Raw genomic sequence first — 27,795 nt, forward strand, 5'->3', positions numbered from 1 at the left:
ACAGAAGAGAAAGATAATAAGAAATGGAAGGGGGGAGGGGAGGTAGAACTCCTTCAAAACTGAAGAGGCCACCACTTGCTGAATTTCTTCAGATGATTTGTGTTTTCTCTCGTTAAATGCTCTGTACTCTTTTGTAGCTTGGTTCTTCCTTCAGTGTTCAGAGGTTCTTCAGTACATGGTGACATTGGCTTAAAATAAAGTGGGAGCTCCCAAATGTTTTCTGCTGTTTCTGGAGAACCGGGGGTGAGGCCTTCCCCCTGGGCTGCTGGTGCGCATCATGTCTAGAGATGTAAAACTTCTAGAAATTTTGAAACTACGTGGAGAAAAAGTAAGTTTGGGGAAAATTCAAAATCTGTGCAATATTTACTGTCCTATCAAACCCAAACTAATTTTCTGCCTTAGCAACATGAAATACATCATTTGGGACTTACTGAAGATATGAAATTGAAATGTTTGACATATTTATGCAAATGAAAAAGTTATAAATGCCTTAGTTTTGTACACAAAGCAAGCAATAGGGCACTGGGATACCAATATGGTGTATCAAGTGTCACAGTATAATAAACAGACTTCCAAGGAGTCTTTAAACTTCAGTGGGTTCTTTAATGTTCAGACTATTAAACCGATCACAACGTGTTTCGCTGTGTGGCTTTTTCAAGGGACATCAATTCTTAGAAAATATATAAAGGCACAATTAGTGATTGTTCGGAAAATAATAATTGTATACTAATAATAATAAGATATACTTGACTAATGTCGTGAATACATACTCAGTGTTTTCTGTCTGGTCCTTCACTGGGTCTTACCCCTCCTATTTAGTTTTGTACAAGCAAAGTTGCAAACAAACCTAATAGGTGAGAGAAAACTGCAAGCTGGAGCTCACTTTGCTATCTCAGTAAGTGTACCCTAATATCTCAGAGTCAAATATTTGCATACAACAGATGTGACTTATTTGGAGTTTATTTCAAACATGCTTTCAGTGATTGAAATCCTGGAACAAAACAGTGCAGGCCAAAACAAGGACACCATTCTAAATTCATTGGGATAGCAAGTCTGCTTAGGATGGTATTGAAAATAGAGAAGCAGCAATAATATAGTAAACTTCTGTCTTTTCCAGGCAACACTTTAAAGAGCAGACATCTTTAGCAAAGAAAGTCACCATGAGTGGAATTGGGAACAAACGAGTGGTGGCAGAGTCCAGCCCCTCGGGACCCCCAGAGAAGAAGGCCGGGGTTGAAGACTCAGGGACCACTGTGGAGACCATTAAACTTGGTGGCGTCTCTTCAACGGTTTGTATTTCTCTACAAAATGACAGGATTAATTCCTGCATATTCTGTTTATGTCCTGATAGTATTAACTGGAGTCTCCAAAATTCAGGCTGGGGGGAATACCTGTGTAGGGGGCTTTACAGTAGTCTAGTCTTGATGTTTCTATGGCATGGATCCAGTTGGCAAAGTCAATATTGAGGGCCATTTTCCAGGCTAAACTAAGTTGGTAAAAAGTGTTTTTTGGTTTTTTTGCAGCTGCATTGCTTTTCCAGCATTAAAGTTGGGTCCATTATAACCACTAGGCTCTTGACCAAGTCAATGGGGGTCAAAGGAACCCCATCAAATGTGGAATGCTCAATGTCCTTCAACATTTGTGTTTTACCAAACTGTATGACCTGTGTATTGTCAGTGTTTTGTTTCAGTTTGTTCACTCAGCCAGACAGGCAGGGATTCAGGACTTTGACCATATCACTAGGTGATTTGGGGTGTTGTCATTATAATGTTGACAGCCAACCCCAGTACTATGAAAGGTTTGTCCTAGGGGTTGTACATACAGGTTGCATAGAATGGGGAATAGGATTGCTCCCCGTAGAATCCCAAAGGATAGGTCCCATACCGATGATGTCTCCACCCCTGTAAAGTGATGTGATATTGTCTTTTGCCTCACCTTGACTCCAGTAGTCACTAGGGTGAGCTTCATCAGCCATCTGCGTGGTTTGAAGCCTAGTTCTTACTGAAGCCCTTTGCGTATCTCAGATGCAGATAAATGATAACATTATTAACTGATCTCTCCTTGCACATAAAAAACCCTTAGCACATGTAGGTCAGGACTCTTTTGTTTCACAACGTTTCAGCATTGATTTCTTGTCCATGATCATGACAAACTGCGATTTCTGCAACCTTATTTCCAGCCTTGGTAAAGTACCGCAGTTTCCAGTGCTTAGTAATTAACAGGCTAGCTCCTATCATTAATGTGATGCTAAATATCATTGGTTAATGGGTAGCTGTTCAGCCCAAAAGACTCTTCAATACTCCAATATCTCTAATCCCTTTCTGAATCCCATTCCAGTCATCCTTATCTATTGTTCCTCTTAATATTTGTGAAACAGTCCTGGGGGTAGAGAGTGTCCTGTCTGTCTGAGATGGAATAGGGCCCTCCCTCTCCAGCTCCTGCCCTCCTTCCCTGGACGCTAGCCACTTTGCTGTCAGACGCCTGAGAGACACACACAGAGACACAGAGAGCTCTGCCAAACTGCAAAGCAACCCTGATTACCTGCTATGGCTCCTGCTGAGAGAGAGAGAGAGAGGAAGAGAGAGATCTGTGCCTGCTGGTGTCCCCTGGGTCCTAGCGCCCATTAAATTCCTGGTTGCAATGGGCTTTCTTGCTAGTCTTTTATAGGAATCATAGAGTTGGAAGGGGCCATACAGGCCATCTAGTCCAACCCCCTGCTCAATGCAGTATCAGCCCAAAGCATCCTAAAGCAAAGAAAACGTGCCTAACCAATGGGGTTTCTACATGGAGCTTTTTGGGTGTGTTTGTTCAGTCATGATCTCCAGCTGCTGTCCCTTTGTAGTGATAAACTTGCTCAATACGATTGCAGGAAGAGCTGGACATTCGCACCCTGCAGACCAAGAACCGCAAGCTGGCCGAGATGCTGGACCAGCGGCAGGCCATTGAGGATGAGCTGCGGGAGCACATTGAGAAGCTCGAGCGGCGACAGGCCACGGACGACGCTTCCCTGTTGATTGTCAATCGCTACTGGAGCCAGGTCTGCCAACCGTTTGTTTCTTTTGCTGTTCCATTTTCCATAATGTGTTTGTCCTCCTGAAGTTAACTGGAGCGTTTCCCCCCCTCTTTTCATTCAGTTTGACGAAAACATCCGCATCATCTTGAAACGCTATGACTTAGACCAAGGCCTGGGAGACCTCCTGTCAGAACGGAAAGCGTTGGTAGTGCCAGAGCCGGAACCAGATTCTGACAGCAACCAGGAACGTAAAGATGAGAGGGAGCGAGGTGAGGCTTGTGCTCCTGCCTGGGTTTAAAATTATTATAATCGCTCAAATACATTCAGCAATGATGCACAGATAAACACCATTCTCATTCAGCCCCATCAACTTAAGGAGAATTTCCAAATCTTAACTGTACACCCAAGTCAATGCTTACTTTTTAAGAGATTCCATTGGGAAAATATTTTTCCAGAAGTCAGTAAAAAAGGACCCTATGGTGAACAAAAAGTCCTTGTGCATTTTTGTTCATACTGTCATCTCATTTCAATATTGATTTCTTGTCCATGATTGTAACAGATTACAATTCCCACCTTGGTAAAGTACGGCAGTTCTCAATGCTTTTCAGTTAACAGTTTAGCTGCCTCTTGTTAAATGTGATGTCATCGGTTCATGGGTAGCTGTTCTGCCCAAAAGACATATCATTTTACTCCAGTGTCTCTAATCCCTTTCTGAACCCTATTCCATCCATCTTTTATAATTCAGCTTGCCCACCATGTGGCGATCGGAGCCGTGATGCCTTCCTCATCTCCAGCATATACCTGCAGTGTTTGCAGACATTTTTGCTTATCTGTGAGGTGTAAAGTACCACCCTTAGGAAATTTTCTCCGGCCTCTACATTTTTTAGATCATCATATCACTTTTTAATAATTACTTGTCCATACTTTGGCGGGCACTTCCTATTTTATACCTATCACCCAATTTTGCAATTGGCTTATACTTTCTCTCGTAATGCCATTTTACAGAAACCTAGATATGCCCTTGAGAGGTAAGAAATAATTTCTTTTTGGGGTTTATGGGAGTATAGAGGTCATTTTGTGTCTATTTCCTTGCTTCCTTGTTTTTAGGGGAAAGATTTGAGCCTGCATTCTCCTTTCTGGCTACCCTGGCCAGCAGCACCAGTGAGGAAATGGAGTCTCAGCTGCAGGAACGGGTGGAGTCTTCCCGCCGTGCTGTCACTCAGATTGTGACCATGTACGACAAGCTACAGGAGAGAGTGGATATGCTGTCCCAAAAGCTGAACAGTGGAGGTAAGGCGTAGATCCAAATCTCTTCCTCCTTGGGCAAACGCAGGATATTGTTTGCATCTGACAGTGGGCGTGCAATTGCTAAATGGCAGAAGTAGTATTTAGATGAGTACTGTCCCTTTGAAGTCGGCCTAGTAAAAAATCGATAATTTATGGGACTTCTCTGGGTGTGCCACACAGTTCACAGAAGCTGTCGGAAGAAAAGTTTTCAGTTTACTCACTAAATGCTTCTCACGATGATTAATAGGTCTTAGGGAATTGGCAAGGCCTGGTTTGTCTTTTATTATTATTATATATTATTATATTATCATCATCATTATTAAGTTTATTAACCACCCCTCTCTGAATCCAGGCTCGGAGCAGTGCACAACATATATTTCCCCAGTAGTGTTAAAAGCAGAATATAAAAACTGTAATCACAAAAAATAGCAGTAAAAACTCTATCTTAATGCTCAGTATATGTGGGTAGTATGTTGGTACCGTATGTACTCGAGTATAAGCTGAGTTTTTCAGCACATTTTTTACACGGAAAAAGCCCCCCTCAGCTTATACTTGAGTATATGTGTTATCCCTGGGGGAAGGGGCGGGGACATACAGTTCATCTGTGTCCTGGTTTTAGCCTGGTGGAAAAGTGCCATTTTACAGGCCCTGTGGAACACAGTTCTGACGACAAATATATCTATAGTGAGCCAAGCCACTGTGATTGCTGACAGGCCCAAGGTTTAGGGTCATTCTACAGCCAGCCCCGACTGCACAGGAAAATTGCAGTGTGGCTCTTTTGGTGGATAGTCATTGTGAATGTGGCTCTCTGTGAGCCATGGAGTGAGTAGCACTGCCGTAGATTCCTTCAAATTCAATAGTACCTGAAAAGGACAATATCAGGGTTTTCCAGCATGTTCTTTCAAGCCTACTTTGTAGCCTTGAGAACTAGAAGCTTAGAGTAATTCCAAGGATGCTGAATTCTGCACTTGAATTGCATATGTGCAGTCCTAATGGCTGCCTGCCTGCCAGGTTCTTATGTCCTGTGGTCCCCATGTGGTGGAGAGCCCCTAAGGGTCAGAGGATCTCATGAGCAGGGAGAAGGGGGAGTGGGGAGTTGGAGAAAATTAAACTCCCCCTCCCCCTGCTGACTGGAGGGTATCAGTGGGAAATGACAGCAGAATCCAAGCCGGTGCTTTTCACAGTAGTGTCCCCAATGCCATTCTTCCTCCAGATGTGTCTCTGATGGAGGAGGCTGTCCAAGAACTGAACTCCTGCCTTGGAAATGAAAACAGGCGGCTACAGGAACTGGCAGACTTGCTGCAGGAAAAGCACCGCGCCATGTCACAAGAGGTACGGAAGGAAAGGAATGTGCACTGAAGTCAACAGTGAGGTGATGAGCAAAACAAGTTAATGAGAATGTTGGCAACAGATATTCTGCTACTTGAGATGCGGAGGAAAGGGAGGGGATGTTGCTGATTGGAGGCGTTTGTGCTAGCTGGAGATCTGACGGGGCTGAGTGTCAAAGACAGGGTTTATGCTTGGGGGTCACCATATCCTTGCAAGGATGATATGATTCCCCGGTCTCCAGACCTATAACAGACCCCCCTTTTGATAGTTTGACCAAGGCTGGGTTTGGACTCACCCATGCATTGGAACACACCAATAAAAAACTACAGGCTTTATTGAAAAGATGTAAAAATTGGTTCAGACTTAAACCGAAGGCAAGAATAAGTAGGTGAATATAATAACAACAGCTTTAAATTTACAACAGGGCCAAATGCTGATGTTTAAACTGTCAGGTTGACACTGAATCATCATATTTGTTGATCCCTTTTCTGTCCCATCCTTCTCCAAGGAGGCCTGGGAAATGCACTTATCCATTCAGCCCAGTGATATAGTTGGGCAAGACATTTTCTCAGTGCTAGTCTATTTAACTAGCAGCTCTCCCAGTGCTCTTTCATTGCACCACATTGATTCTTTATAGAGTGGATCTGGGAAGCATCAAAGAGAGAGAGGAAACGTAGACACCTGTTGTTTGAGGGTGATAGAAGGTGCCCGTGGGATATCACTGGCTGCAGTGTGAATGGGCTTGGGTTGAACCTGGGACTTGAGTGTTCCCGCCTCTCATCCATGGTAACAAGAGTAGTTGCTTTCATAGCTTGCCATTTATGTCAGAACTGGGAAACCACAGTCTGGGCTTTCAAGAGCCAGATCATACTGGAGTTATGAATCCTGGGTTGTAAGGCCAAAGGGGCATGAAATGCAGGAAACATACGGTGAGCTGTAATTTTGTAAAAATTCACATATAAAGGAAAAGTTGAGAGACTGTTCCTAAAAAGTGGAGAGAGCCAGTTTGGTGTAGTGGTTAGGAGTGCAGACTTCTAATCTGGCATGCCGGGTTCGATGCTGCACTCCCCCACATGCAGCCAGCTGGGTGACCTTGGGCTCCCCACGGCACTGATAAAACTGTTCTGACCGAGCAGTGATATCAGGACTCTCTCAGCCTCACCCACCCCACAGGGTGTCTGTTGTGGGGAGAGGAATGGGAAGGCGACTGTAAGCCGCTTTGAGCCTCCTTCGGGTAGGGAAAAGCGGCATATATGAGCCAACTCTTCATCTTCTTCAAAGAGATAACCGTTGTTGCCATCTACAGTTGCCAGCTCAAACTATTCCTGTGTTTTTCCCCACCAGCTAGAAAATTGGAATATGGCTGTATGCACAATGCATACAGCCAGGTCTTTGGTTGAGGCAGGTTGTTTAAGAACGCCCCCCCCCCCCCCCCGCGCAGTTTGCACTACATCATCAATAGAAGTGGAGGGAGTGGAAGGCTTTATTTCCTTACTTTTCTGCCACCTGGAGGTTGGTGGTTTTAAGATCAGGGATTTTATGGGGTTTTATGTAATCTGTCTTGAGTCTCTCCAAGGAGGAAGGTGGACTATAAATGTAACAAATAAATAATAAAGGTGTCCCAAGTGAAGGGTTAAAAAGAAATCCATGGGGCAAAAGGTGCACAAAGTTAGGTGTTTGTAGTCACTCTGCAGAAGAGCACCAAGAACACCATTTCCTGCATTGACCCACTTTCTTGTTTCTGACGTTCCAGTTTTCCAAATTGCAAGGGAAGGTGGAGACAGCAGAGTCTCGTGTGTCCGTGTTGGAGACTATGATTGACGACCTCCAGTGGGACATTGACAAAATCCGCAAACGGGAACAACGGCTCAATAGGCATCTAGCAGACGTCCTCGAGCGGGTAAGCATTGGGCCGGGCCAGGAGCTGAGATGGGAAAGTATTTCTCTCCCGCCCTTCCTCTGAGGTGCTTGGGAGAAGTTACAGTGGACATTCAGTTTATAATGGATCTTATATCTCAGAAGAACCTTGCTTAGGTAGGTGAGTCTAAAAGAGGGCGACCGGCCCGAAGGCACCCCTTGAGCTTCATGGCCCAAGCAGGGTTCCAAACCCAGATAAAATCTGTGATATCTTTAGGAGAAAAGTGCCCCCCCTTCCCCCAGATAAGCTTGGATTTTATCTTACTTTGCGTCCAGCTATCTTACACATTCATCCAGTCTGATAGATGGAAAAATAAAATTCTGAAATCCTGAACATAATGTTATATGCTACAATACTGGTTTTTATTAGCTGAAAATGGCTGCTTTAGGAGGGAGAGGGTTTAGAATAGACTCCATCTGATGTCGGCCCAGGCAGTATCCTGTGATTTTTCTGCTTTCGGAAGTTTGGTAATGGCGAGCAGAAGTATTTTGGGAGCAGAATATGTTCTTGCAGAGGCATTTTGCTCTTCCTCCTCTTACAGGATAAATTTGGCTTATAATCAGGGACAGAGTATAAGCCAGGATGTCACAAGAGTTCATAAGAAATATTTGTAAAGGATCACACAGAAAGTGATACTGTACGCTGAGAAAATTTCAGCTTACATTACTTAATCCCAAGTTTCTGGGAAGCTACAGTTGAAAGCCTATGGCTAATGTTTATGAATATTGCAGAAGCCAAAGGGCGGTTCTGCAAGTTTTCCAGGAGCTCAGCGGAGAGTCTTCTTAGTTTTTTTCCCTCTTTGCATCATGGCAAAACTGGGAGAATTTATGCATAGCATTGTAGACTATACAAGGTAGATGCAGAGAAATGCTGCACCAGCAGTGTATGTAAATTGCAGAATTTGCCTTGGGCTGAGTACAGAATCTAAGTGTAGAGTAACATGCCTAACAAGGAGAGGAGCAATTCATTGGCTACATGCGTTGTGCAGGGCAGTTGGAATTGATGGCTTTCCCCCCCTTCTAAATGTGGAAGCCAAGTTTCTAGCTCTGAGCATAGAGAGAGTGTTTTGCAGGGTGGTGGAGAGGGGAGACCACCTCTGTCTTTAATACTGATGTTTATTATCAGATGCCTAGTACTGTTTATGTAGAGCCCAGATTACCAGTGAAGAATGATGGTTAAAGGTCTGTCCTCCTTGTCCACAGGTACTTGGAAATAAGCCCCATTATACTTGATGGATCTCATTTAGGAATCTCCTTACATAGATTTGGACTCAAACAGGTGTTTTGTGTGTGTGAAGGTGAAACTTCTTTGTTTTTGTTAAAAAAAAATACCCTTATCTTTGCAGGTGAATTCAAAAGGATACAAGGTGTACGGGGCAGGGAGCAGTCTATATGGGGGCACCATCACCATCAACTCTCGTAAGGTGACTTTCACGAATACGCGGGGATAGCTGGGCGAGAGGGGCAAAGCGAGGCCTTAACTCTTCTGCCCTCTTCTGCCTTCTCCTGTCCAGTTTGAGGAGATGAACGCGGAGCTCGAGGAGAACAAGGAGCTGGCTGAGAACCGCCTGAGTGAAGTGGAGAAGCTGCGTCAAGACTTCGAGGAAGTGACAAGTCAGAACGAGAAGCTGAAGGTAATGAAAACACACCCCTGCCTCTGAGTTAAGCCTGGAGACATGTGTGCTTACCTGTGTCTGTTTAATAAGCTTATTTGCCTCATTTATATTGGAATACTAGTAATAATAGTCACAGCAGTTTTAAAACGATAGCAAGCAACCCACAGTTCAGAATGACAACATCAAAGTCAAGTTCTTAAAAGAAGCAAACCTGTCATGAAAGCAAGGGAGAATAAATGGTGGTGGAACATGCAGCCCAGCAATGGCTGGCTTAAGGGGAAGCCCATGGGGTTTCCTGGCCAAGAGATGAACAGAGGTGCCTTGCCACCAGCGGCCTGCGCATAGCAATCCTGCCCTTCCTTGGTGGTCTCCCATCCAAGTACTAACCGGGATTGACCCTGCTGACCTGCTGAACAGGGATACTATAAGCAGTGCGAAATCTCAGCTGCAGTGGGTCAGAATCCTAATCAGTAAAATTATAGAAGATTATGAAAGCAATTTAAAAAATTAAGCAATTAAAGCAATTTAAAAAATTAAGAATCTTGGTGGAGGAAGAAAGAGTTAACCCGCTTTCTAAAAGGTAATCAAGAAGTGACCAGTTGGACATGTGCCGGGTTTGATGATATGTTTTTCTAGTCTTTCATATACTGCTGGACTTTGTCTTACTTGGTTGAGGAGTCTGCTGAAAAGACTCTGACCTGGTTTGGCAATGGTTATGCACGAGGCCTTTTCAGAGGAACTCTCGGTGTCAGACACAGATTCAGGTGACTCATTACAAGAAGGGAAGCCCAGGCAAAGATGCCAACAGTGGCTTCCTTTTACAGAGCAGGTAGCTCTGTCAGGCCTCCTTATTGTGAATGCTGGACTGCTCCAGTTGCACCAAAGATGCCAGAATTTAGCCTCCCTTCTAGTGAAGGCTGGTTGGAAGATGGGAAGGTCCAGGGTGGTAGCGTGCAGGGCTGCAGGAGGCAGGGCCACTGGGCCCCAGAAGCCTTGAATGGTTTGATGAATACCGTTTCTTGCAGCATTCTAGTGTGGTCTGGACAAACCTGCCCTTTTAATCTTGTTTTGTGAACTCTTTAATACACTTTCAGCAGTTTTGTCTAAAGACATCTGAGTCTGAATTTGTAATTTTGTTCCGAACATTGTCTTGGCTTTATTGTAGTAATTGCTTTTGGCTTTCTAGCCAAGCTTTTTGGGCAGCAGGATTTGCTCATTTGAAAACAACAACAACAACAGAAACACATTGGCTGTATTGTGGTGAAGAAACCCCCAGTGTGCAGGTTGTAGGGCCTTAAAATGGAGATCAGGGGGTGGTCCAGCCTTGACTGGATTAGGTTGTATCGGGTGCAAAATAGCTGTCAAGGGCAAAGTTGCATGTGAAGAGCATCTTTTTTCCTTAATGATTTAAATGTGGCATTTCCCAAAATGAAGACTGTAGGTTGCACTTTTGGTCCACTGATGATAACATTCTAAAATTGTGAAAAGGATTCCAAAAATACCTTTTTATTCAGGCTACTCAAAATAGCCAGTAAGCATTTTGAGTTTGCTGGGAGCTGTCTGATGCAATGCTGTCACCACGTGGCCAGTTGGGGAATATGCAGAGTGAATTCCTGTCTCCTGCAGCAGCTTTATATCTAGATCACCTTCTCCTTTGTGCATGGGAAGCAGCTTCAGAGTATGTTAAAATAAATGCTGTTAGTGTTTGTTTTGTGATTTTGTCTTAAAGTAGGGGCCAGTGGAACTGGTAGTTTCCCCAATTCCATTATTTAAAAGAGCCAGCAGGGTGTTGTGATCAAGTATTGGCCTGTGACCTGGGGGACCCAGATCCAAATCCTTGCTTAGCATGAAGCTTCCTGGGTGGCCTAGAGCCAGCCATCCTTTCTCAAGCTAATTCCCTCCCAAGGATATTAGCGGTGTGCATTCGTGTTCATCTGAACCAAAATTATACCTTATTGTTAATGGTATTTGTATGAATCACATCCTGAATACAAAAAGTAACAAATATTTCCGAGCTTTCTTCCTTTGACACAGACACATTTTTTCAATAACTGTTTTCAAAACAGAATACATTGATGTCGACTAAGGTTCACAAGTGTGCTGTTGTGCTCCAGCAGGCCCCGCTCACATCCAGCAGTAAGGGTCTAGGGCTCCATTTGCCTCTTGTTCTGTGGGCGCTAAAGGAGGGGAGCCCGGAATTTGAGGTTCATACCATGCTGTTGCGTCCAGTTATCGTATCAAGGCAGGCTTATCCTGCTCCTAGCCTCTGATCAACTGGTCTGCTTATATTACTGATGCTGAATGGGGAGAGGAGAAATCACTGAGCCAGCAGCTCCGAACTTCAGACCCCTAATCCTCCCAATCTTCACCCTCCCCGGGGGGTCGCTTTAAAAAATGAGAATGTTTCCTCAGTGGTTTGGCACCTCATTGTACTCATGATCCACAAACGGAGAATGAGTGTGGCGCAATGGTTCAAGACCAGGGCTTGGGGGGACAGCAATGTTCACACCCCCCCCCCCGTTAAACCTGAAGTTCTCTGTTGGAATGCTGGCCCAGTGCTTTGTCCAATCAGGTCTCAGCATTGGCATGAGGATCAAATGGAAGAAGGGACCCCAGCGATTGACGTGAGGATAAGTGTAAGGTGATGGACAAAGCAGTGGTTTGGAGGGCAGGTGATGGTGCGAGGGATGGCGCCTAAGCGTGGCTTTTAAACAGGCAGCTTGGGCTCTGACTTGATTGACCTTGTGGATAGTCTTGCGGCTTTAGCCCCTGCAAAGGGCATGATGCAACACCATTTTCTTTTCTTTCCTCCTCCTCTTCTGTTGCGCTGGCCAGGTGGATCTGAGGCGGGCCGTGGAGGAGGTGGTAAAGGAGACCCCCGAGTACCGCTGCATGCAGTCCCAATTTTCTGTCCTCTATAACGAGAGCCTCCAACTGAAAGCGCAGCTGGACGAGGCCCGCACTCTACTCCACGGGACCCGAAGTACCCACCAGCGCCAAGTGGAACTCATTGAGGTGACTGCTCCTTCTTTTTGGTCCCTCCTGACTCAAGAAGCTGGCGATGCCTTGTGATCACTGCGCATCTGCTTGCTGTCTGCCAGCTGTTGAGCACTGCACGTAGCACAGGAGGGGTCTAGGTCTCTCCCAGAAGAGGGGAATGCTGGTAAAAACTCACAGAAGAAGAAGGACGGGATGGCTGGTAACGTAGTCCTGTGGGGCTAGGAGAGGCTTGGAGATTCATGGCCAAGCAGAGCAGATAGTACTGGGCTATGTGGACCGATGGGACGGCTCTGTATCAGGAAGCTTTCCCGTGTAATACCAGCAAGATTTACTGTGTTCATCCACCTGGGCAAGCAGAGTCGAATTTACTTCCTGTGTTGTCTGTCTTATGCACAACCTCCATAGACTCATTAGAGATCCAGTGTGATCCAGGGTTTTGAAACTCCAGAGGGGTATGTGGGTGCAGTACATGTCCATAGGGCCCACCACGATGATGCACTTGCCCATCTTCCTTGGCACACACGTCACCACCCTTCTCATAACACAAACAGGAAATCATTCTGGAATGATTTCCTTCACCTTAGGGGAGCCTGCGAGGAAGAGAGCTACGTGATCAGTGTCAAGAGTTGGGATTCTAGAGGTGCCCAGGCGAGTTCCTTTATTTCTGTACATCAGCACATTTTACATTGGCTGATGTAATTCAGCTTCTGCGTGCCTTGAGTTTTGGAAAGGCACAAGCAGTCTTCTGGGATTGGACATCCCGCCCCGGTAGTGCTTTGTGGCTGGAGTTGGATTCGCACAAACTTTGGTTTGTAGGAGACTGAGTTGCCTGTGAGGCTTCACTCCTTGAAGTCGTGGTTGGGAAAGCTGGGAAGAACAAAGAACAACCTGTGCTAGCTGCCCTGCACCTTAGAAGCATAACGGCAGCCATCGGCCTCTGCTGGTGATCAGTCTGTGGGTGTTAGGAAAAGGCTTTGCAGGGAGCGTTCAGGAGAGAATTCCTTCCTCTAGTAATCTGTGCCCTCCCCTGGGGAGGGAAAGTTCTCCTTTCTGCAGCCTCTCATCTGCCCATCCAAGTGGGAAGCACCTGTCCCAAAGCTGCTCTCCTTGTTGTTCTTCCCCCTCCAGCGGGATGAAGTCAGCCTGCACAAGAAATTGCGCACCGAGGTCATTCAGCTGGAGGATACCCTCGCCCAAGTCCGCAAGGAGTACGAGATGCTGCGGATTGAGTTTGAACAGACGCTGGCAGCCAACGAGCAAGCAGGTGCATCGGCCCTTGATTTAGCACGCTGTGACCCACAGTGGCCCCCGGGATGGGTTACCAGCATTCAGCAAAGTATGATTATCCAATAGATACTTCCACGTCAAGTCTCATCATATGAGGCCTTTTCTCGGATCCAGCAGCTTTTCTCAGCCTTTTTGCATTAAATCAACTTGTTCTGGAAAAACTGGTCATGCCCAAACACTGGGGATTCAGCTTCATTTCAGCAATGCTTGAGATAGTTTTTAAAAAGATCTTGTTAAATACTTGCATGCAGTGCACTCTCTTACTCTGAATCATAGAATCCTAGAATCATAGAGTTGAAAGGGACCTCATGGGTCATCTAGTCCAACCCCCTGCACTATGCAGGACACTCACAACCCTTTAGCTCATCCACTGTAACCTGCCACCCCCTTGAGCCTTCACAGAATCAGCCTCTCTGTCAGATGGCTATCCAGCCTCTGTTTAAAAATTTCCAAAGATGGAGAACCCACCACCTCCCGAGAAAGCCTGTTCCACTAAGAAACCGCTCTAACTGTCAGGAACTTCTTCCGGATGTTGAGACGGAATTTCTTTTGAATTAATTTCATCTTATTGGTTCTGGTCCATTCCTTTGGAGCAAGAGAGAACAACTCTGCTCCATCCTCTATATGCTAGCCTTTTAAATACTTGAAGATGGTTATCAGATCCCCTCTCAGTTGTCTCCTCTCCAGGCTAAACAGACCAAGCTCCTCCAACCTTTCCCCATACGTCTTGGTCTCCAAACCCCTCACCATCTTTGTTGCCCTCCTCTGGACACGCTCCAGTTTGTCTACATCCCTCTTCAACTGGGGTTCCCAAAACTGAACACAGTACTGGCCATCCTTTGCCCACCACTTCTCTAATAGACCACTCTGGTCACTATAGTTTCCCTGTGACTCTAGAGAGTTGGTGTAGAATGGGCTTGTGGCCAGCATGGTCTGGAGAAATCCAGCAATGGTGTGCAAGAGTTTTGGGCTTAGAAACTGTAGAAAGTGTGAGATGAGCTTCCAGCAGCCAGGAAGGAAGCTGATCCTGCGTTGAGCAGGGGGTTGGACTAGATGACCTGTATGGTCCCTTCCAACTCTATGATTCTAAGGAAGGTCTGCTTCTTTGTTGGTGTCTCCCTTGTCCTTTCATTTCTTATTCCACTGGAGACAATGTAGTATTTTGCTTCCTAGTAAAACCTACAGGCAGTGCAGAGCTGGGGTAGCCATCCTTTCACAGGAATATTTTATTCCCTGCTCTTATAACTACAGTCTGGAGCATCAACAATTCAGCAGCAGCAGCAGCAGCAGCAACAACAAAACCCAGTAATAATAACAAGGAATTCCTACATTTTTATCATGCCAGTAAAGTTATGCACTGGGTGTGAATCAACCAGGAATGACTTGGGTATCCATTTTAGATTCAGCAAGGCAGTTGTTATGCCAGAACTGTGGAGACCTCTCTGTAACCCTCCTGTGCGATGGTTTCTGTGCAGGTCCCATTAATCGGGAGATGCGTCACCTCATCAGTAGCCTCCAGAATCACAACCACCAGCTGAAAGGGGAGGTGTTGCGGTACAAGCGGAAGCTGAGGGAGGCTCAGTCTGACTTGAGCAAGGTAAGTGACATGGCAGAGGGAGGAGCTGTTGTGGAACTCTGCTTGGTTAGGTCCAATTTTTTGTCTTAGCTTTGAGGTTTGGGAAAGTTGGCCTCTGGGACCTCTGCAGTTTGTTTTCTGGGGGGGGGGGGTCTAACCATTTGAAGTCCAAGGCAACCTCCAGAACTCAAGCAGTGGGCCTAAATTCATGCAAATGGTAAACTTGTTCAGTTATTTGCTAGGACTGTTGGAGATGCTTGTCAGTTCTATAAAAGAACCTCAGATTTATATGAGCATGACAAAGCTGGTGGACTCAAACTTAGCAGGCTGGAGAAAGAGGAGGAAATGGGGAAATCCTGCTCTGCAAGGTCCATGGATGATAAGGAATCCCTATGACAAAGAATTGCTCATACATTTGCATGTGCCTATCTTCCCTCCTGTTCTCCCAGACCCGCTCCCGCAGTGGCAGCACCCTCTTGCACTCCCAGTCCAGCACCGAAGACACCAAGGAGGAGTTGCCCGAGATCAAACAAGAGCCTGACAACATCTCTGCTTCATCCGCGGCCTCCAAAGCTCCCGCCGAGGATGCCTCCGAAACCAAGGCCAAGCGAGACGAGGAGGAGCGGGAGCGCGAGAGGCGGGAGAAGGAGCGGGAGAAAGAGAAGGAGAAAGAGAAGGAGAGGGAGCGGGAGAAGGAGAAAGAGAGGGAGCGGGAGAAGCAGAAGCAGAAGGAGTCTGAGAAGGAGAGGGACTCTGGCAAAGAGAAGGACAAAGGGAAGCATGACGACGGGAGGAAAAAGGAGGCAGAAGTGATCAAACAGCTGAAGGCTGATCTCAAGTAAGGCGGGTCCCGCAGCTGTCCTTCCCCAATGGCATGGGTGGGGTTGAAGAGACGTGCCGTTTCAGAACTGATTGCTCGTCATCCCACTTCTTAAGGCTCCAAGTGGCCTGCAAATAACCCTAACTCCAAGCCCTTACAGGAAGGCACATAACTTACATGGCAGGCACTGGAAGACTTTGAGCGAAGCTTTCTAGAACTGGGTGCGGAGGCTTCCTGGCAATTGCAGGCATGACCGTGTGCCTCTTTTCGGCTGTCATTCCAGCATGGTTGTCCATCTGTGGTAGATGGCAATAGTGGAGTGCTGGGTTCAGGAGCCACTGTGAAGCCTGTCCAGGCCATCCCCATTCTGTGCCTGAATTTACCAATGAGTCCCTTTGGGTTATTTCTTTACTGCCAGCATAGGCCATTGGAAAGAGTGTTAGTCAATGGAGCCCAGTGGTCTCCCCCTCACACAGGGAGGAGAATCTACCATTATTCGTCAAGGTTAGGTTACTTCCTCAGTCTCCTTGTTTCTGGAATGAGCAATGGTGTTTGTGTACTTCCTCTGGGGCAAAAAGTGACTTTTGCGAGTCTCAAGATGGCTGTTGTCGCCCTGTCATGGGGGCTGGGGGCGGTGGTAGAAGGTGCTCGTGCTGCTTGTGTAACTGTTATCTTTCCCTTTGTTTAGGAAGGCCCAAGAAAGCCAGAAGGAAATGAAGTTGTTGTTAGATATGTACCGCTCTGCCCCAAAGGAGCAGAGAGACAAAGTTCAATTAATGGCTGCGGAGAAGAAGGCCAAAGCTGAGGTAATCCTGTCTGCCATTCTCTCTCTTGTCTAGAAGAGAGTAGATTTGAAATGGCTTCTGCTGTATCTGCAAAGACCTCGATTTTACCTTGTGAAACAGAGTTCTTTCCAGAATTTTTAAACAGAGGCTGGATAACCATCTGATGAATTGCTGATTCTGTGAAGGTTCAAGGGTGTGGCAGGTTACAGTGGATGAGCAATAGGGTTGTGTGAGGGGTTGGACTAGATGACCCAGGAGGTCTCTTCCAATTCTATGATTCTGTGATTCTAGAATGGCATTCCCTCTGCTAATGTTTTGTTTTGGATCCAGGTAATCACAATTAATTCCTTAAAAATACATACTTTTCTAGAAAAATTTCGTCAAGGAGGTTTTGAGTGAAGTTTGGTACCTTCCAGTTGCTCTGACCTGGATGACCCAGACTAGCCTGATCTTGTCAGATCTCAGAAGCTAAGCAGGGTCCGCTCTGGTTAGTCCTTGGACGGGAGACCAAGGGATTCTGTTGTGGAGGCATGCAATGGCCAGCCACCTCTGAAGTTCTCTTGCCTTGAAAGCCCTGTGGGGACAACCATCAGTCAGTTGTGATTTGATGGCAAGAACAACATCAACAGAAAGTTCTCATTAAATCGAGAGAGAGAGAGAGAGAAAGAAATCCTTTCGAGTGTTACAAGCTCATTCCCCATCTTCTCACATCCCTCTTCTGCTTGCTGCAGTTGGAAGACCTGAGGCAAAGACTGAAGGAACTGGAGGACAAGGAGAAGAAAGAGAGCAAAAAGATGGCTGATGAGGATGCCCTCCGGAAGATCCGGGCCGTGGAGGAGCAGATTGAATACTTGCAGAAGAAGCTGGCTATGGCTAAGCAGGCAAGGAGTGCTTTCTCCTTAGGAAGTCTCTGAGGCAGTGGGCCTCTGGCGTCTTGCAATACATAAAGGGTGGTGAGGCATGCTGTGCCTGTTGAGGGCAGGTTGGCTGGGAGGTCTTTGCATCATTTGCATAGTGTCTCAGGTCTCCTTACAAACCCGGCCCCAATAATTTGTGTCCAAAAGTCTGCCTACTGAGTTCAAGAAGGAACTCGGGGACTCCTGGATTTGCAGAAAAGGGGTTGGGGAACAGAACCAAGAAATATTTGTGTTGTAATCTTGTGAGGCTCCAGGCCAGGCGTTGTCAAACGGCGGCCCTCCAGATGTCCATGGACTACAATTCCCATGAGCCCCTGCCAGCGCTGGCAGGGGCTCATGGGAATTGTAGTCCATGGACATCTGGAGGGCCGCCGTTTGACTACCTCTGCTCTAGGCAATCTCAGAATGGCTGTCAAGATCTTATCTTGCAAGATCATCACAGGGGGAAGAAGAATGGGCAAGCGTGAAGATGGGGAGGGGAGCAGAGCCAGCACAGGAGGAAGGTTGAGCAAAAGGCTGAGAAATGGGTACTGGGAGGGGGGAGGAATTCTCCTCCTCCATAAGTTTTGTGAGCCTTCGTTGTGTGTCTATTTATACACATATGTCCCACAGGCAACTGAATCCCCAAAGGTGCACAAAGCAGAGCAGGCTGTGGGATAGGGAATCATTTTGCAAATCCAGAAGGCCATTGCAGGAGAAACTAGTGGTACCCACTGATTTGATGAGGGGAAAGTGCCTTTCTTCTCCCATGGGCCTCTATCAGTTCCTGGGTGTGAAGCCAAGCTGCTTGCAACATCTTCCACGCTGTCAGTGGGCCATGTATTCAACAGGTCTCACTCTTCCTCGCCGCTCTTCTGGCCGCAACCTTGATTCGGTTTGTTTTTTGAAAGCGGCCTGGGTAACCACAGAAGGGCAGGGCAGGGCAGAGCTCACGGCTTGACTCCCCCCCCCCCCCCGTTTGTTTGCAGGAGGAAGAGGCGCTGCTCTCTGAAATGGACGTGACGGGCCAAGCCTTTGAGGACATGCAGGAGCAGAACATTCGGCTGATGCAGCAGCTGAGGGAGAAGGACGACGCCAACTTCAAGCTCATGTCGGAACGCATCAAATCCAACCAGATCCACAAGCTGCTAAAGGAAGAGAAGGAGGAGTTGGCAGACCAGGTTCTGACCCTGAAGACCCAGGTAATTAATTGGATTACGGGAGATGGAGCAGCGGAGCGCAAGCCCACCTCCTTCTTGAACCAAGGCATGCATTAACGCTGTGGCTCTTTTCAATGTGCAAGAAATGTATTTTGCTGTATCATACTTGGGACGAGGCATTTGCTGTGGTTTTCTGTAGGATTGCAGGCGGCATAATTACCGTTAGCTTGGGGCAACCTTGGATCCCCCACAGCCCAAGGGGCTCATTGCTTCTTTCCCTCTGTGTTTGCCTTGGAAGGTGGAAGCCCAGCTGCAGGTCGTACGGAAGCTGGAGGAGAAAGAGCACCTGCTCCAGAGCAACATCGGGACGGGGGAGAAGGAGCTGGGCTTGCGGACCCAGGCCCTGGAGATGAACAAGCGGAAGGTACGGGCTGCTGTCCCTCAAAACGAATTCGGCCTGCCTGCTGCGGATGGTTCAGGGAGCCCTTGAAAGCAGTGGGAGGGGAGTGTGTGTGTGTGTGTGTGTGTGTGTGTGTGTGTGTGGGCGGGGGGTGGGGGCGTTGAGTGATCATTCTGTTTGATCTCCTCATGGAGAGAACATTGCGAAATCTCCAATGAAGCTGTAATTAGGGCACAAAAGCAGAAATTACAGGCTCAAAAAAAAGGGAAAGCAGTGACCACAAAGCAGTATGACAAAGATGAGAAAGGGCAGTGGATGAAAGGAACGACCGAGCCGGAGGAATAAAGAGGGAACAGCCAGATGAAAATAATGAGGCTGCCTGAGGTTTTCGGGAGGGAGGAGCAATGAGAATCTCGGGGAAGGAGAATGAACCGAGGGGCTGGAGGTCGAGTGAAAAAGAAAAGTAAGCAACAATGTTGTGAAAGTGTTCTCCGCCTCCAGAGATCGCACAGGTGTCACCAGCGTGGGTGGCGTTTCTGGGTCTGCAAAATCTATGCTTCCTGATTCATAGAGGAGAAATTTGCTGGGACTCCTCAGCCCAGCACTTGGATTTGGATTTTGATGACAGAGTCCAGTCAAGGGCTTGCAGGGGACTGAGGACACTTATAGAAACTGGGGCAGGACCCACAGCCTGAGTGGGTCCTAATCCTGTGTTAACGTAATTTTCAAGCTTTGGGATGTGATAAGAGGTGAGGTTTTGGACTTGTTTAATTTTGGATCCATTTGTGTGCATGCAGGCAAGTTCTTTTCTTAGAACATCCCTTTTAAAGCTTAAAATACAAACGGAGTTCAGAGTAGCGCGTGTGGTCTTGAGATTAGGGATGTGCGTTTGGCTTGGTTAAACTTGGCAAAAGTTTTAAAGCAGACTCACGATTCTTTGGTTTGAGTTGACTTTTGATTTCAAGTCCTGAATCGCTGACCCAAATTGCTCCTGCTGGACCCAGCTCCTCCGACCAAGAGCCAGGTTTACCCATCTGCCAGACAGACTGGCCAGGCGAGGATCGGGGAGGGGGCGTGTCAGTTCCACACCCTCACTTCCTGTCCCTCCTGGGGCCAGCTCTTCTGACTGGCAGCTGAGTTTATCCAGTTACCAATCAGAGGAGCCAGGTGAGAATCCAAGGGCAACAGGAGATGACAGGTCAGCGCCACACCTGTGCTGGGATTTACCCAGCTGTCAGTCAGAGGAGCCAGGTGAATATGGGGGCGGGCGGGCAGGAGCTGGCAGGCAAGGATCAGGAAAACCCAGCTGTCAGTTGGAGGAGCCTGTCAAGGATGGGGGTGGGTAGGAGCTGACATGTCAGCTCTGCACCTGCGCTCCCTGTCCCTGCTGGGGCTGGCTTCTCCAAATGACATCTGGGTTTACCCAGCTACAAGCCAGAGGAGCAAGGCCAGGATTGGGGGGGGGGGGGGCTGTTTGGCAGGGTCTGCTGGGCTCAGCAGATTCCAGTCTGATTCTGCAGCGATCATCTGTTTGATTGGCTGTGCAAGGGGGAGGGTTGATTGGTCCCTTCCTGCACAGCCCAAGTTGATTCCAGGGAGAGAAGTCTCTCTGCAGATCAACTGTTTTTAGGGCTGGGGGGCAGTTCGAATGGGCTTTCCCCCCACAGCCTGACAAACTGCTGAGCCACAGACAGAAGTCTCTCTGCCGTATCAGCTTGGGCTGTGTGGGTGTGAGTGGGAGGGTTGACCCTACCCCCTCTCCTCGGTAAAGCTTGACAACGATTCACAGATAGAATCCTCTTTGCAGATCAGCTGTTGGGCAGTTCTGGAGGCATTTCATTGGACCTGGGTGCCATTAAATACTTCAGCCCTGAAAAAATTTCCTGCATCAAGCCGATCTAGATAAACAGTGCGTGAGCAGGGACATGACAGAGATAGAGATAGTAATGTTTAGAGATATAACAAGTAATGTGTAGTTTGGAAAAAGTGGTACAGAGAAGTTATCTTTTCCAATCAGAGTCATCTGATGAGCATGATAAGCGATAGATTCCTGACAGTTCCCTCCACAAACTTCAGTGCATCAGTACTTGGAATTCACTGCCTCCAGATATGGGAGCCTCCCCTGTCTTCGATAAGGTGTAGACCAATCAAGAGAGGATAGCTCTGCCAACGGCTATTGGGCATAATTATGGGTTGTGAATACCAGTTGCTGGGGGCAGACAGGTCGCAGTCAAGGAGCGCCATTGCCTTCTTGTCCTGCCCATGGACCTCCGGGGGCCTCAGATCCCACTCCTTTGGGAGAGCAGAATGCAGGTCTCTGTGGACCCTGTGGTCTGCTCCAACAGGGCTCTCCTCAGTTGCATCTCTTCCAAGAGAGCCCATTTGGCAGAGTGGTTTCCTAGTATGGACTAGGCTCCAGGAGAGCCAGGTTTGAGACCCCACTCTGCTTTCCGGGCTATCAGCTTAACCTTCCTCCAGGGGGTTGGGGAGGTAAAATGAGGGAGACCGAATCACGTAAGCTCCCCAAGCTCTTAGGAGGAAGGGTGGGGCGAAAGTAGACCAAACAGACCAATAGATTGACGTCCAAAGTCACCTCATGTGACTGGACCAAACATCCCTTAAGGTTCCTTTAAGAAGTGTGGTGATGTTGAATTCCCATTCCTTGCACCCACAATGTCTGCAGCAAAATAAATCCCTTTATATATCTGGGGAGCCTCTGGGGAAGGGCGGGGTATAAATGTAAAAATAAATCTCCATATTTATTTGCAGGCCATGGATGCAGCCCAGCTGGCTGATGACCTTCGGGCACAGCTAGAGCTGGCCCAGAAAAAGCTACATGACTTCCAGGATGAGATTGTGGAGAACAGCGTGACCAAGGAGAAGGACATGTTCAACTTCAAGAGGGCTCAGGTACCCAGGGCCCTTTGCCTCCTGAGGCATAGCCTTGAGCAGAGCAGGACTGCTTCTTTTTGGCCTCCATGTGCCTTGCTTGGTGAACTCTGTCACTTGCCTTCTGCTGACTTCCCTCTACTGTTCCTCTCACTGGAAGATAAAGGCTTACAGGGGCCTATGTGAGGACTGGATTTCTGGACCAAGCCGGTGACCTGCTTTAGTTCAGCGACTTATTTCCGAAAGGGGCCAGGTTGCTGGGGAGGCCACATGTGGGGCATCATAGCAAAAGCTCTCCTTTGTACCCAGCATCTGGTGCTGAGTGCTGGAACTGCCGTGTAGAGCTAATAATCATCAGTAGGGCCGATCCACCATGATGTCCCATCTGGCAGCTTCACGTTTTGAGGAGGAGCCGTTCTTCAGTGGGTTAAAAGCCAAGAGAGTGGCACTTGGAAACCCTTGCAGAAGTTGACCTGTTCACAGTCTGTCCCCCCCTTCCTTCCTCCCTTCCCCCCTTCCCTTCAACTCTCAGAAGACTCTGCCCCCCACTGATGCATCTGCCTGCTTCATATTTTCTCTGCAGGAGGATATCTCGAGACTACGGAGGAAGCTGGAGACCACAAAGAAACCTGACATGGTGCCCAACTGTGACGAGATCCTTATGGAGGAGATCAAAGATTACAAGGTAGGACACCTGATCCAGAAGTTCCCTCTTGGATGGTGGTTCGGGCATGGTTGCATTTGGGGTGGGGGGTGTATCTGGCTACACTCTGCATCAGGTTTTGTGGATGGAAGTCAGTAAGGCCAGGTGTAGTCTGGAATTTATGGCCAGTTTTTTTTTTCTCGAATAGAGTCCCAAAGCCGCTGTAGCAACCCTCTCCCATTTTATCTTCGTCTCAGGCCAAATGGCGATGTGGGTCTCTGGGATCCTAGTCCATCCCTCTTAACCCCATGTTGACTCTCCATATAGGTATGGGATAACTATAGGATATCGTCCTTATAGGGCAGGGGTGGCCAAACTGTGGCTCTGCCCCCGTCCATGGTGGAGGGGGCTTATGGTCATTGTGGTCCATAGACATCAGGCCACCCCTGTTCTAGGGTAATAGTCCCGAGAATGTCCTCTAACCCAGGGCTAGTCAACCTGTGGTCCTCCAGATGTCCATGGACTACAATTCCCATGAGCCCCTGCCAGCGTTTGCTGGCAGGGGCTCATGGGAATTGTAGTCCATGAACATCTGGAGGACCACAGGTTGACTACCCCTGCTCTAACCCCTTTGTGCAAAGGACTCCTTGGCGTAGTCCTCTCGTTGGCTGTTCGGGGAGGGTTGCCCTCATTGGCTCCCTGGTCTACCAGCCCCGGCTCATCACAACGTGTCTCCGGTTCCGCAGGCTCGTCTGACCTGCCCCTGCTGTAACATGCGCAAGAAGGACGCCGTGCTCACCAAATGCTTCCACGTCTTCTGCTTTGAGTGCGTGAAGACCCGCTACGACACCCGGCAGCGCAAGTGTCCCAAGTGCAACGCCGCTTTCGGGGCCAACGACTTTCACCGCATCTACATTGGCTGAGCCCCTGCCCAGGAAGGGCCGGAGAAACCCCTCTGTTGCCAACTACCCAGGGCCCCCCTTCGACTTGCAGGCTGGAAACTGCTCCTTTGCGTCGGCTGCATTCCCTTGTCTATTTTTAAAAATGCAATTCTCCGTGGGTTAGAGAGTAAAACGGGATTCTCTTTGGACTCTCTCTGCTCTTGTTCTTTCTGGGGACGGCCATCCCCGGCGTGATCCTGCCTCGTTGCCTCCGCTCCTTGGGGTTGACCGTCTTTGTTTACGTGGCCTCTAGTTCCACAGCCCACGTGAATCAGCCTTACACTGGAAAATTAGCTCGGGTAGTTACAAGCCGTCCGTCCGTCTGTCCTGGTGCGTCTCTTTTAAATTTAATTTTAAATTTAATTTTCTTTCCCTGCGTTGTGTCTGTCTGCGCGAGCAGACTGTCTTTGTTTTGAGAGGCTTCTCTTCCTGATTGCGGTGGTTCAGCGTGACCCTTATTGCCCGTTCAAGAGCTCGGGGTGCTGGCACGAAGGAACTCCACGCGGGTGAAGTATGAGGAGCGACATGGGACCAGTTCTGGGCACCAAACGGTGGAGGGGCTAGCAAAGAAGGCGCCTTCTCTGGGGGCTGCGTGCCTGGGCATGCCGAAGGAAGGGGAGCAGCTCGGTCTGATTCACTCTTCAGTTCCCTTTCGTGAGTCCCACTCATGACACAGTTTGGGAACAAACCTCATGCGCAGTGCCATCCCACATGTGTCACAGCTCCGTAAACAGAAGCCTACATAAATAGGACCTCTGCCTGCCGTCTGTCTGCTCTCCCCCCGCCCCTTTTTACAGCAGATGGCTCATGCATGAACAGTCACATTAGGCTTGTACAGGGCGGGGACTGTGGCCTGTGCCCTGTTCTGCACAGGATCCACACGTGGGACTGAAGCGTGATCCATATCCTCGAGACCTGCTTTTCCATTCAGAGGCCCCCTTGGACTGCCACACTGGCACTTCCTTCCGAGGCTGTTTTGGTCTCTCCTCACTCTTCTGGGCGGGGGCGGGGGGGGGGGTGAGGAGGCATTTTATTATTTTGTTCTTCTTTTGCTGTGAGAGACGAGTGATTGATTGGCATTGCATCTCTGTTTCAATAAAAGCTGTGTCATTCTAGAAACTCTTCGGGGACTCTCTCTATACCGCTCGTGCTTTGTGCTGCTGCTGTCCTTTTTTCTAACATGTCAAGACTTAAAGCTCACGCTTGGAAGGCGATGAAGCCCTCCTGGAAGCGTCTTGCCAAAGTCAGATCCACTCAAGACGTTTGCGACGGAGAGCACTTGAAAGGCTTTCGATCAGCCCTTGATGTCCGCCTCCCCTTTCAGACTCCCACTGCCATTCCAACGACCGTGCAAAAAGGGAAGGGCGACAGTGTGGGACCCCTTGTGCTGGACAGCCACTGGGGCTGTCCAAAGACCGGAGAAGGAACTTCTTAGTGCTGCCAAACCCAGATCCTCCCATGGCTGCTCTCAGGAGGGTTCTTGATCCAGGCCCCCCATCCCAAGAGGACATGGCATTTTCCTCCCGGGGCCTCAGGAGAGCAGCAAGTGTCAGTCCCAGCCATGTTCCGGGGCAAGAGGAGAGACTGGGTCAACTTCTGCCCATGATGCGAGTGTTCTGTGCACACAATCTCAGGAGCCAATTGTCTGACTAGGCAGGTTTTAAAGAAAGCACCACACGCCTTTGGGACCCCAGAAGTCTCGGGATAACGGCTTTTTAAAGAGACGTGCTTCTGCTGTTCCCGTCCCAGCTCTGCTAAGTCACAGGTCAGTGCCTAGTTCCAGCTAACGCCTAGCACTGTCCAGTGGTGTTTGGCTGCCAAACTATTTCAACATGAAGCATCAGGAGGCAAAGCATAGTTGCTGGTGGCCATAAAGTGGGCAGCCTTTCTCTGCTCAGCATGTCAGCCTTTGCACAGGCTCTTGATTCCGTTGCAGGCTTCTGTTGATGACTCTGTGCCTTCCTATACGCTTTTTGGACATTTCTTTTTACTCCAAAAGGCAAATGAGTCACTGCCCGTTGGTGGAGTACTGGAACACGCTCGTGATGTCAAGGACTCGGAGCCCCTACAGGAGCTGATGACTCCTTCCTTGGGCCGGTGTGTGTGGCTTAATGATCAAATCGGGCATCTGTTTCCAACTGGGCAGTGGGTGCCAGGGCAGACGGACTGTTTCAATGCAAGATGGGCTGTGCCAGGGACCCTGGGCGGCGAGAAATAGCTCTGCAATGGAACGGCATTGGCTTTTGGCTGCTCACGTCAGTAGTCGCCACTCCATTGACGCTGCCCTCGATCCTTTCGAGATGGTAAACCCCGTGGGGGAAAGGACCTGTCTTTGGGGAGGGGGAATGCACTATAAATTGCTTTTGTGCCTCGATTGGGCTGTCTATAATTCCTGCCCTGAATCGATACTGTAAGAAAAGAATGAGGCTGGTCGGGGAATGCCTAGTATTCAGACTTGAGTCTTGTGTGTCATCCCGCTTTATGGCAATAATAGTCCAGGTTGCAGTACAGACTTAGAGCCTTCCTACTGAGTTGAGGGTTCAGTGCATGCTTAACAGTAGGCTCGCCAACCCTGACCCTCCTCAAAGCCCATTGGCTTCGGTGGATTTAGAAAGGGGTAACTTTGCTTAAATTCCCCTGTAAATCTCTCCTGTTCAAAACTGTGGGGCATTAAGTGCCTCACGTCAACTGGATTTCGTCCTTAGCATGTACGGAGTGCTTTCCCCAGTCGTTCAGTCAGACAAGTGTAGTGATCCATCCAACGACCCGGTGAGGGAGGCCGTTATCCCACTAGGGCAGATGGTTCCACTAAGGCCCCTTCGCCTTTGGAGCAGAGGCTAAGGGGGAGTCGACACCCCTTTAAATAGTCGTGCTCCTTCGGTACTAGAGGTTGAGTTTGTAGAGAAGGTGTGGATGCTGTACATAGGATCTCTCCTCAGCACCTTTCCCTGGGAGAGGCTTAATCCACGGAAATTGCCTTGCGGGATCCGACCAGGGTTCCATTTCATCCTGCATTCTGCTTCCAACCTAGGAAGCGCCTCATAATTACATTGTAGTTAATATATTTTGATGCTTTGGTTTTTTAACTTTCATTTTGCAAGCTGCCCTGGGGAGATTCTGAGAGAGGGAAAAACCTAAATAAATAAGCAGGGCATGAAAGGGGATCATCCTCATCAGCTTTCCAGGAATCGGAAGGGGCATGGCAGATGAGGGAAAATCGTACTATAGAATATTAGCCTGTCTTACAAATAGAAATGCAGCTCAGCAGATGAAGAAGGGGTCAAAGATGTCTCCCTCCAGGGCTAGTTTTCTATTTGCTTGGTGTTCTTTATGCAAAGGGATTTTCACAACTGTACTTTCTCATCTGTATTTTGGATCTCTATGGTCCAGAGGTGGCCAAACTGGCTCTCCAGATGTCCATAGACTACAATTACCATGAGCTCCTGCTATGCTAACAGGGGCTCATGGTAATTGCAGTCCATGGACATATGGAGAGCTAGTTTGGCCACTCCTGTCTCACCTCATTCTCTTGCATGTCTGGACCAGAACCTTTGGACGATATTGCTTGTTATGGACCCTCTGTGCAGTTTAGCTGCCATGACTAATAATGGAGGCTTAACCTACACGACTTTTTCTAATCCCTGTAACTAACACCTAGGGGCTGCTCTCTGCACAGGTAGGTAAGTCCCACGCACGGAGGCCAGCTACAACTATGATTCAGAGTCAGACTTTAAATCATCTTTGTTTTGGCGTACTGCTTCCCCCAAGTTACTAATTTATGCTCATGTACAAACTTTTTAAAAGCCAGAGTTCAGGGGCATATTGGCTGCTGTAGCAACTCAGGAGAGGTTGAGAGAGTTGGGCATGCGTAGCTTGGGGGAAGAGGAGGGCAAGGGGTGATATGACAGCTGTGTTTAATTACGTTAAAGGTAGACCTATTGAAAAGGGTGTCCACTTGTTTACTGCTGCTTTAGAGACAAGGACTTGGAGCAATGGGTTCAGATTACGGGAAACGAGGTTCGACTTCAATATTAGGCAACAATTTCTGATGGTGAGGGCTGTTCGTGGATGGTATGTGCTGCCTCAGAGGGTGGGGAGGTCTCCTTCATCGGACGTTTTCAGGAGGAGATTGGATGAGCATCTGTCAGAGGGACTGGATGGTCCTCTGGTCTCCTCCAGCTCTGTGTGATTCTTATTCTGAGAATGGTATGTGAACATGAAGCAGAGTAAGAGAAG

At 48.2% G+C, this 27,795-nt stretch overlaps 1 protein-coding gene across 3 annotated transcripts in view; it reads left to right on the forward strand.

The window, feature by feature from the left end:
• Positions 1–24,681, forward strand: part of RNF20 (ring finger protein 20) — a 28,804-nt gene extending 4,123 nt beyond the window's left edge. For 2 of the 3 annotated variants that reach the window (XM_077345336.1, XM_077345337.1), the window contains exons 2-21: positions 138–328; positions 1,118–1,289; positions 2,870–3,037; positions 3,135–3,282; positions 4,121–4,303; positions 5,514–5,632; positions 7,383–7,529; positions 8,893–8,970; positions 9,061–9,180; positions 11,998–12,177; positions 13,291–13,498; positions 14,925–15,046; positions 15,475–15,863; positions 16,534–16,651; positions 17,362–17,511; positions 18,516–18,728; positions 18,985–19,110; positions 21,856–21,996; positions 22,559–22,660; positions 23,365–24,681. In XM_077345336.1, coding sequence (XP_077201451.1) covers positions 1,161–1,289; positions 2,870–3,037; positions 3,135–3,282; positions 4,121–4,303; positions 5,514–5,632; positions 7,383–7,529; positions 8,893–8,970; positions 9,061–9,180; positions 11,998–12,177; positions 13,291–13,498; positions 14,925–15,046; positions 15,475–15,863; positions 16,534–16,651; positions 17,362–17,511; positions 18,516–18,728; positions 18,985–19,110; positions 21,856–21,996; positions 22,559–22,660; positions 23,365–23,541 — 3,018 coding nt within the window. In that variant the 5' untranslated portion in view covers positions 138–328; positions 1,118–1,160 and the 3' untranslated portion in view covers positions 23,542–24,681. The remainder of the gene's footprint in view (positions 1–137; positions 329–1,117; positions 1,290–2,869; positions 3,038–3,134; positions 3,283–4,120; positions 4,304–5,513; positions 5,633–7,382; positions 7,530–8,892; positions 8,971–9,060; positions 9,181–11,997; positions 12,178–13,290; positions 13,499–14,924; positions 15,047–15,474; positions 15,864–16,533; positions 16,652–17,361; positions 17,512–18,515; positions 18,729–18,984; positions 19,111–21,855; positions 21,997–22,558; positions 22,661–23,364) is intronic. The other variant, XM_077345338.1, reaches the window with a different exon arrangement.
• Positions 24,682–27,795: the final 3,114 nt, after the last annotated feature.

The sequence above is a fragment of the Paroedura picta genome, chromosome 7 (assembly GCF_049243985.1).
Source record: "Paroedura picta isolate Pp20150507F chromosome 7, Ppicta_v3.0, whole genome shotgun sequence".
Lineage (NCBI taxonomy): Eukaryota > Metazoa > Chordata > Lepidosauria > Squamata > Gekkonidae > Paroedura > Paroedura picta.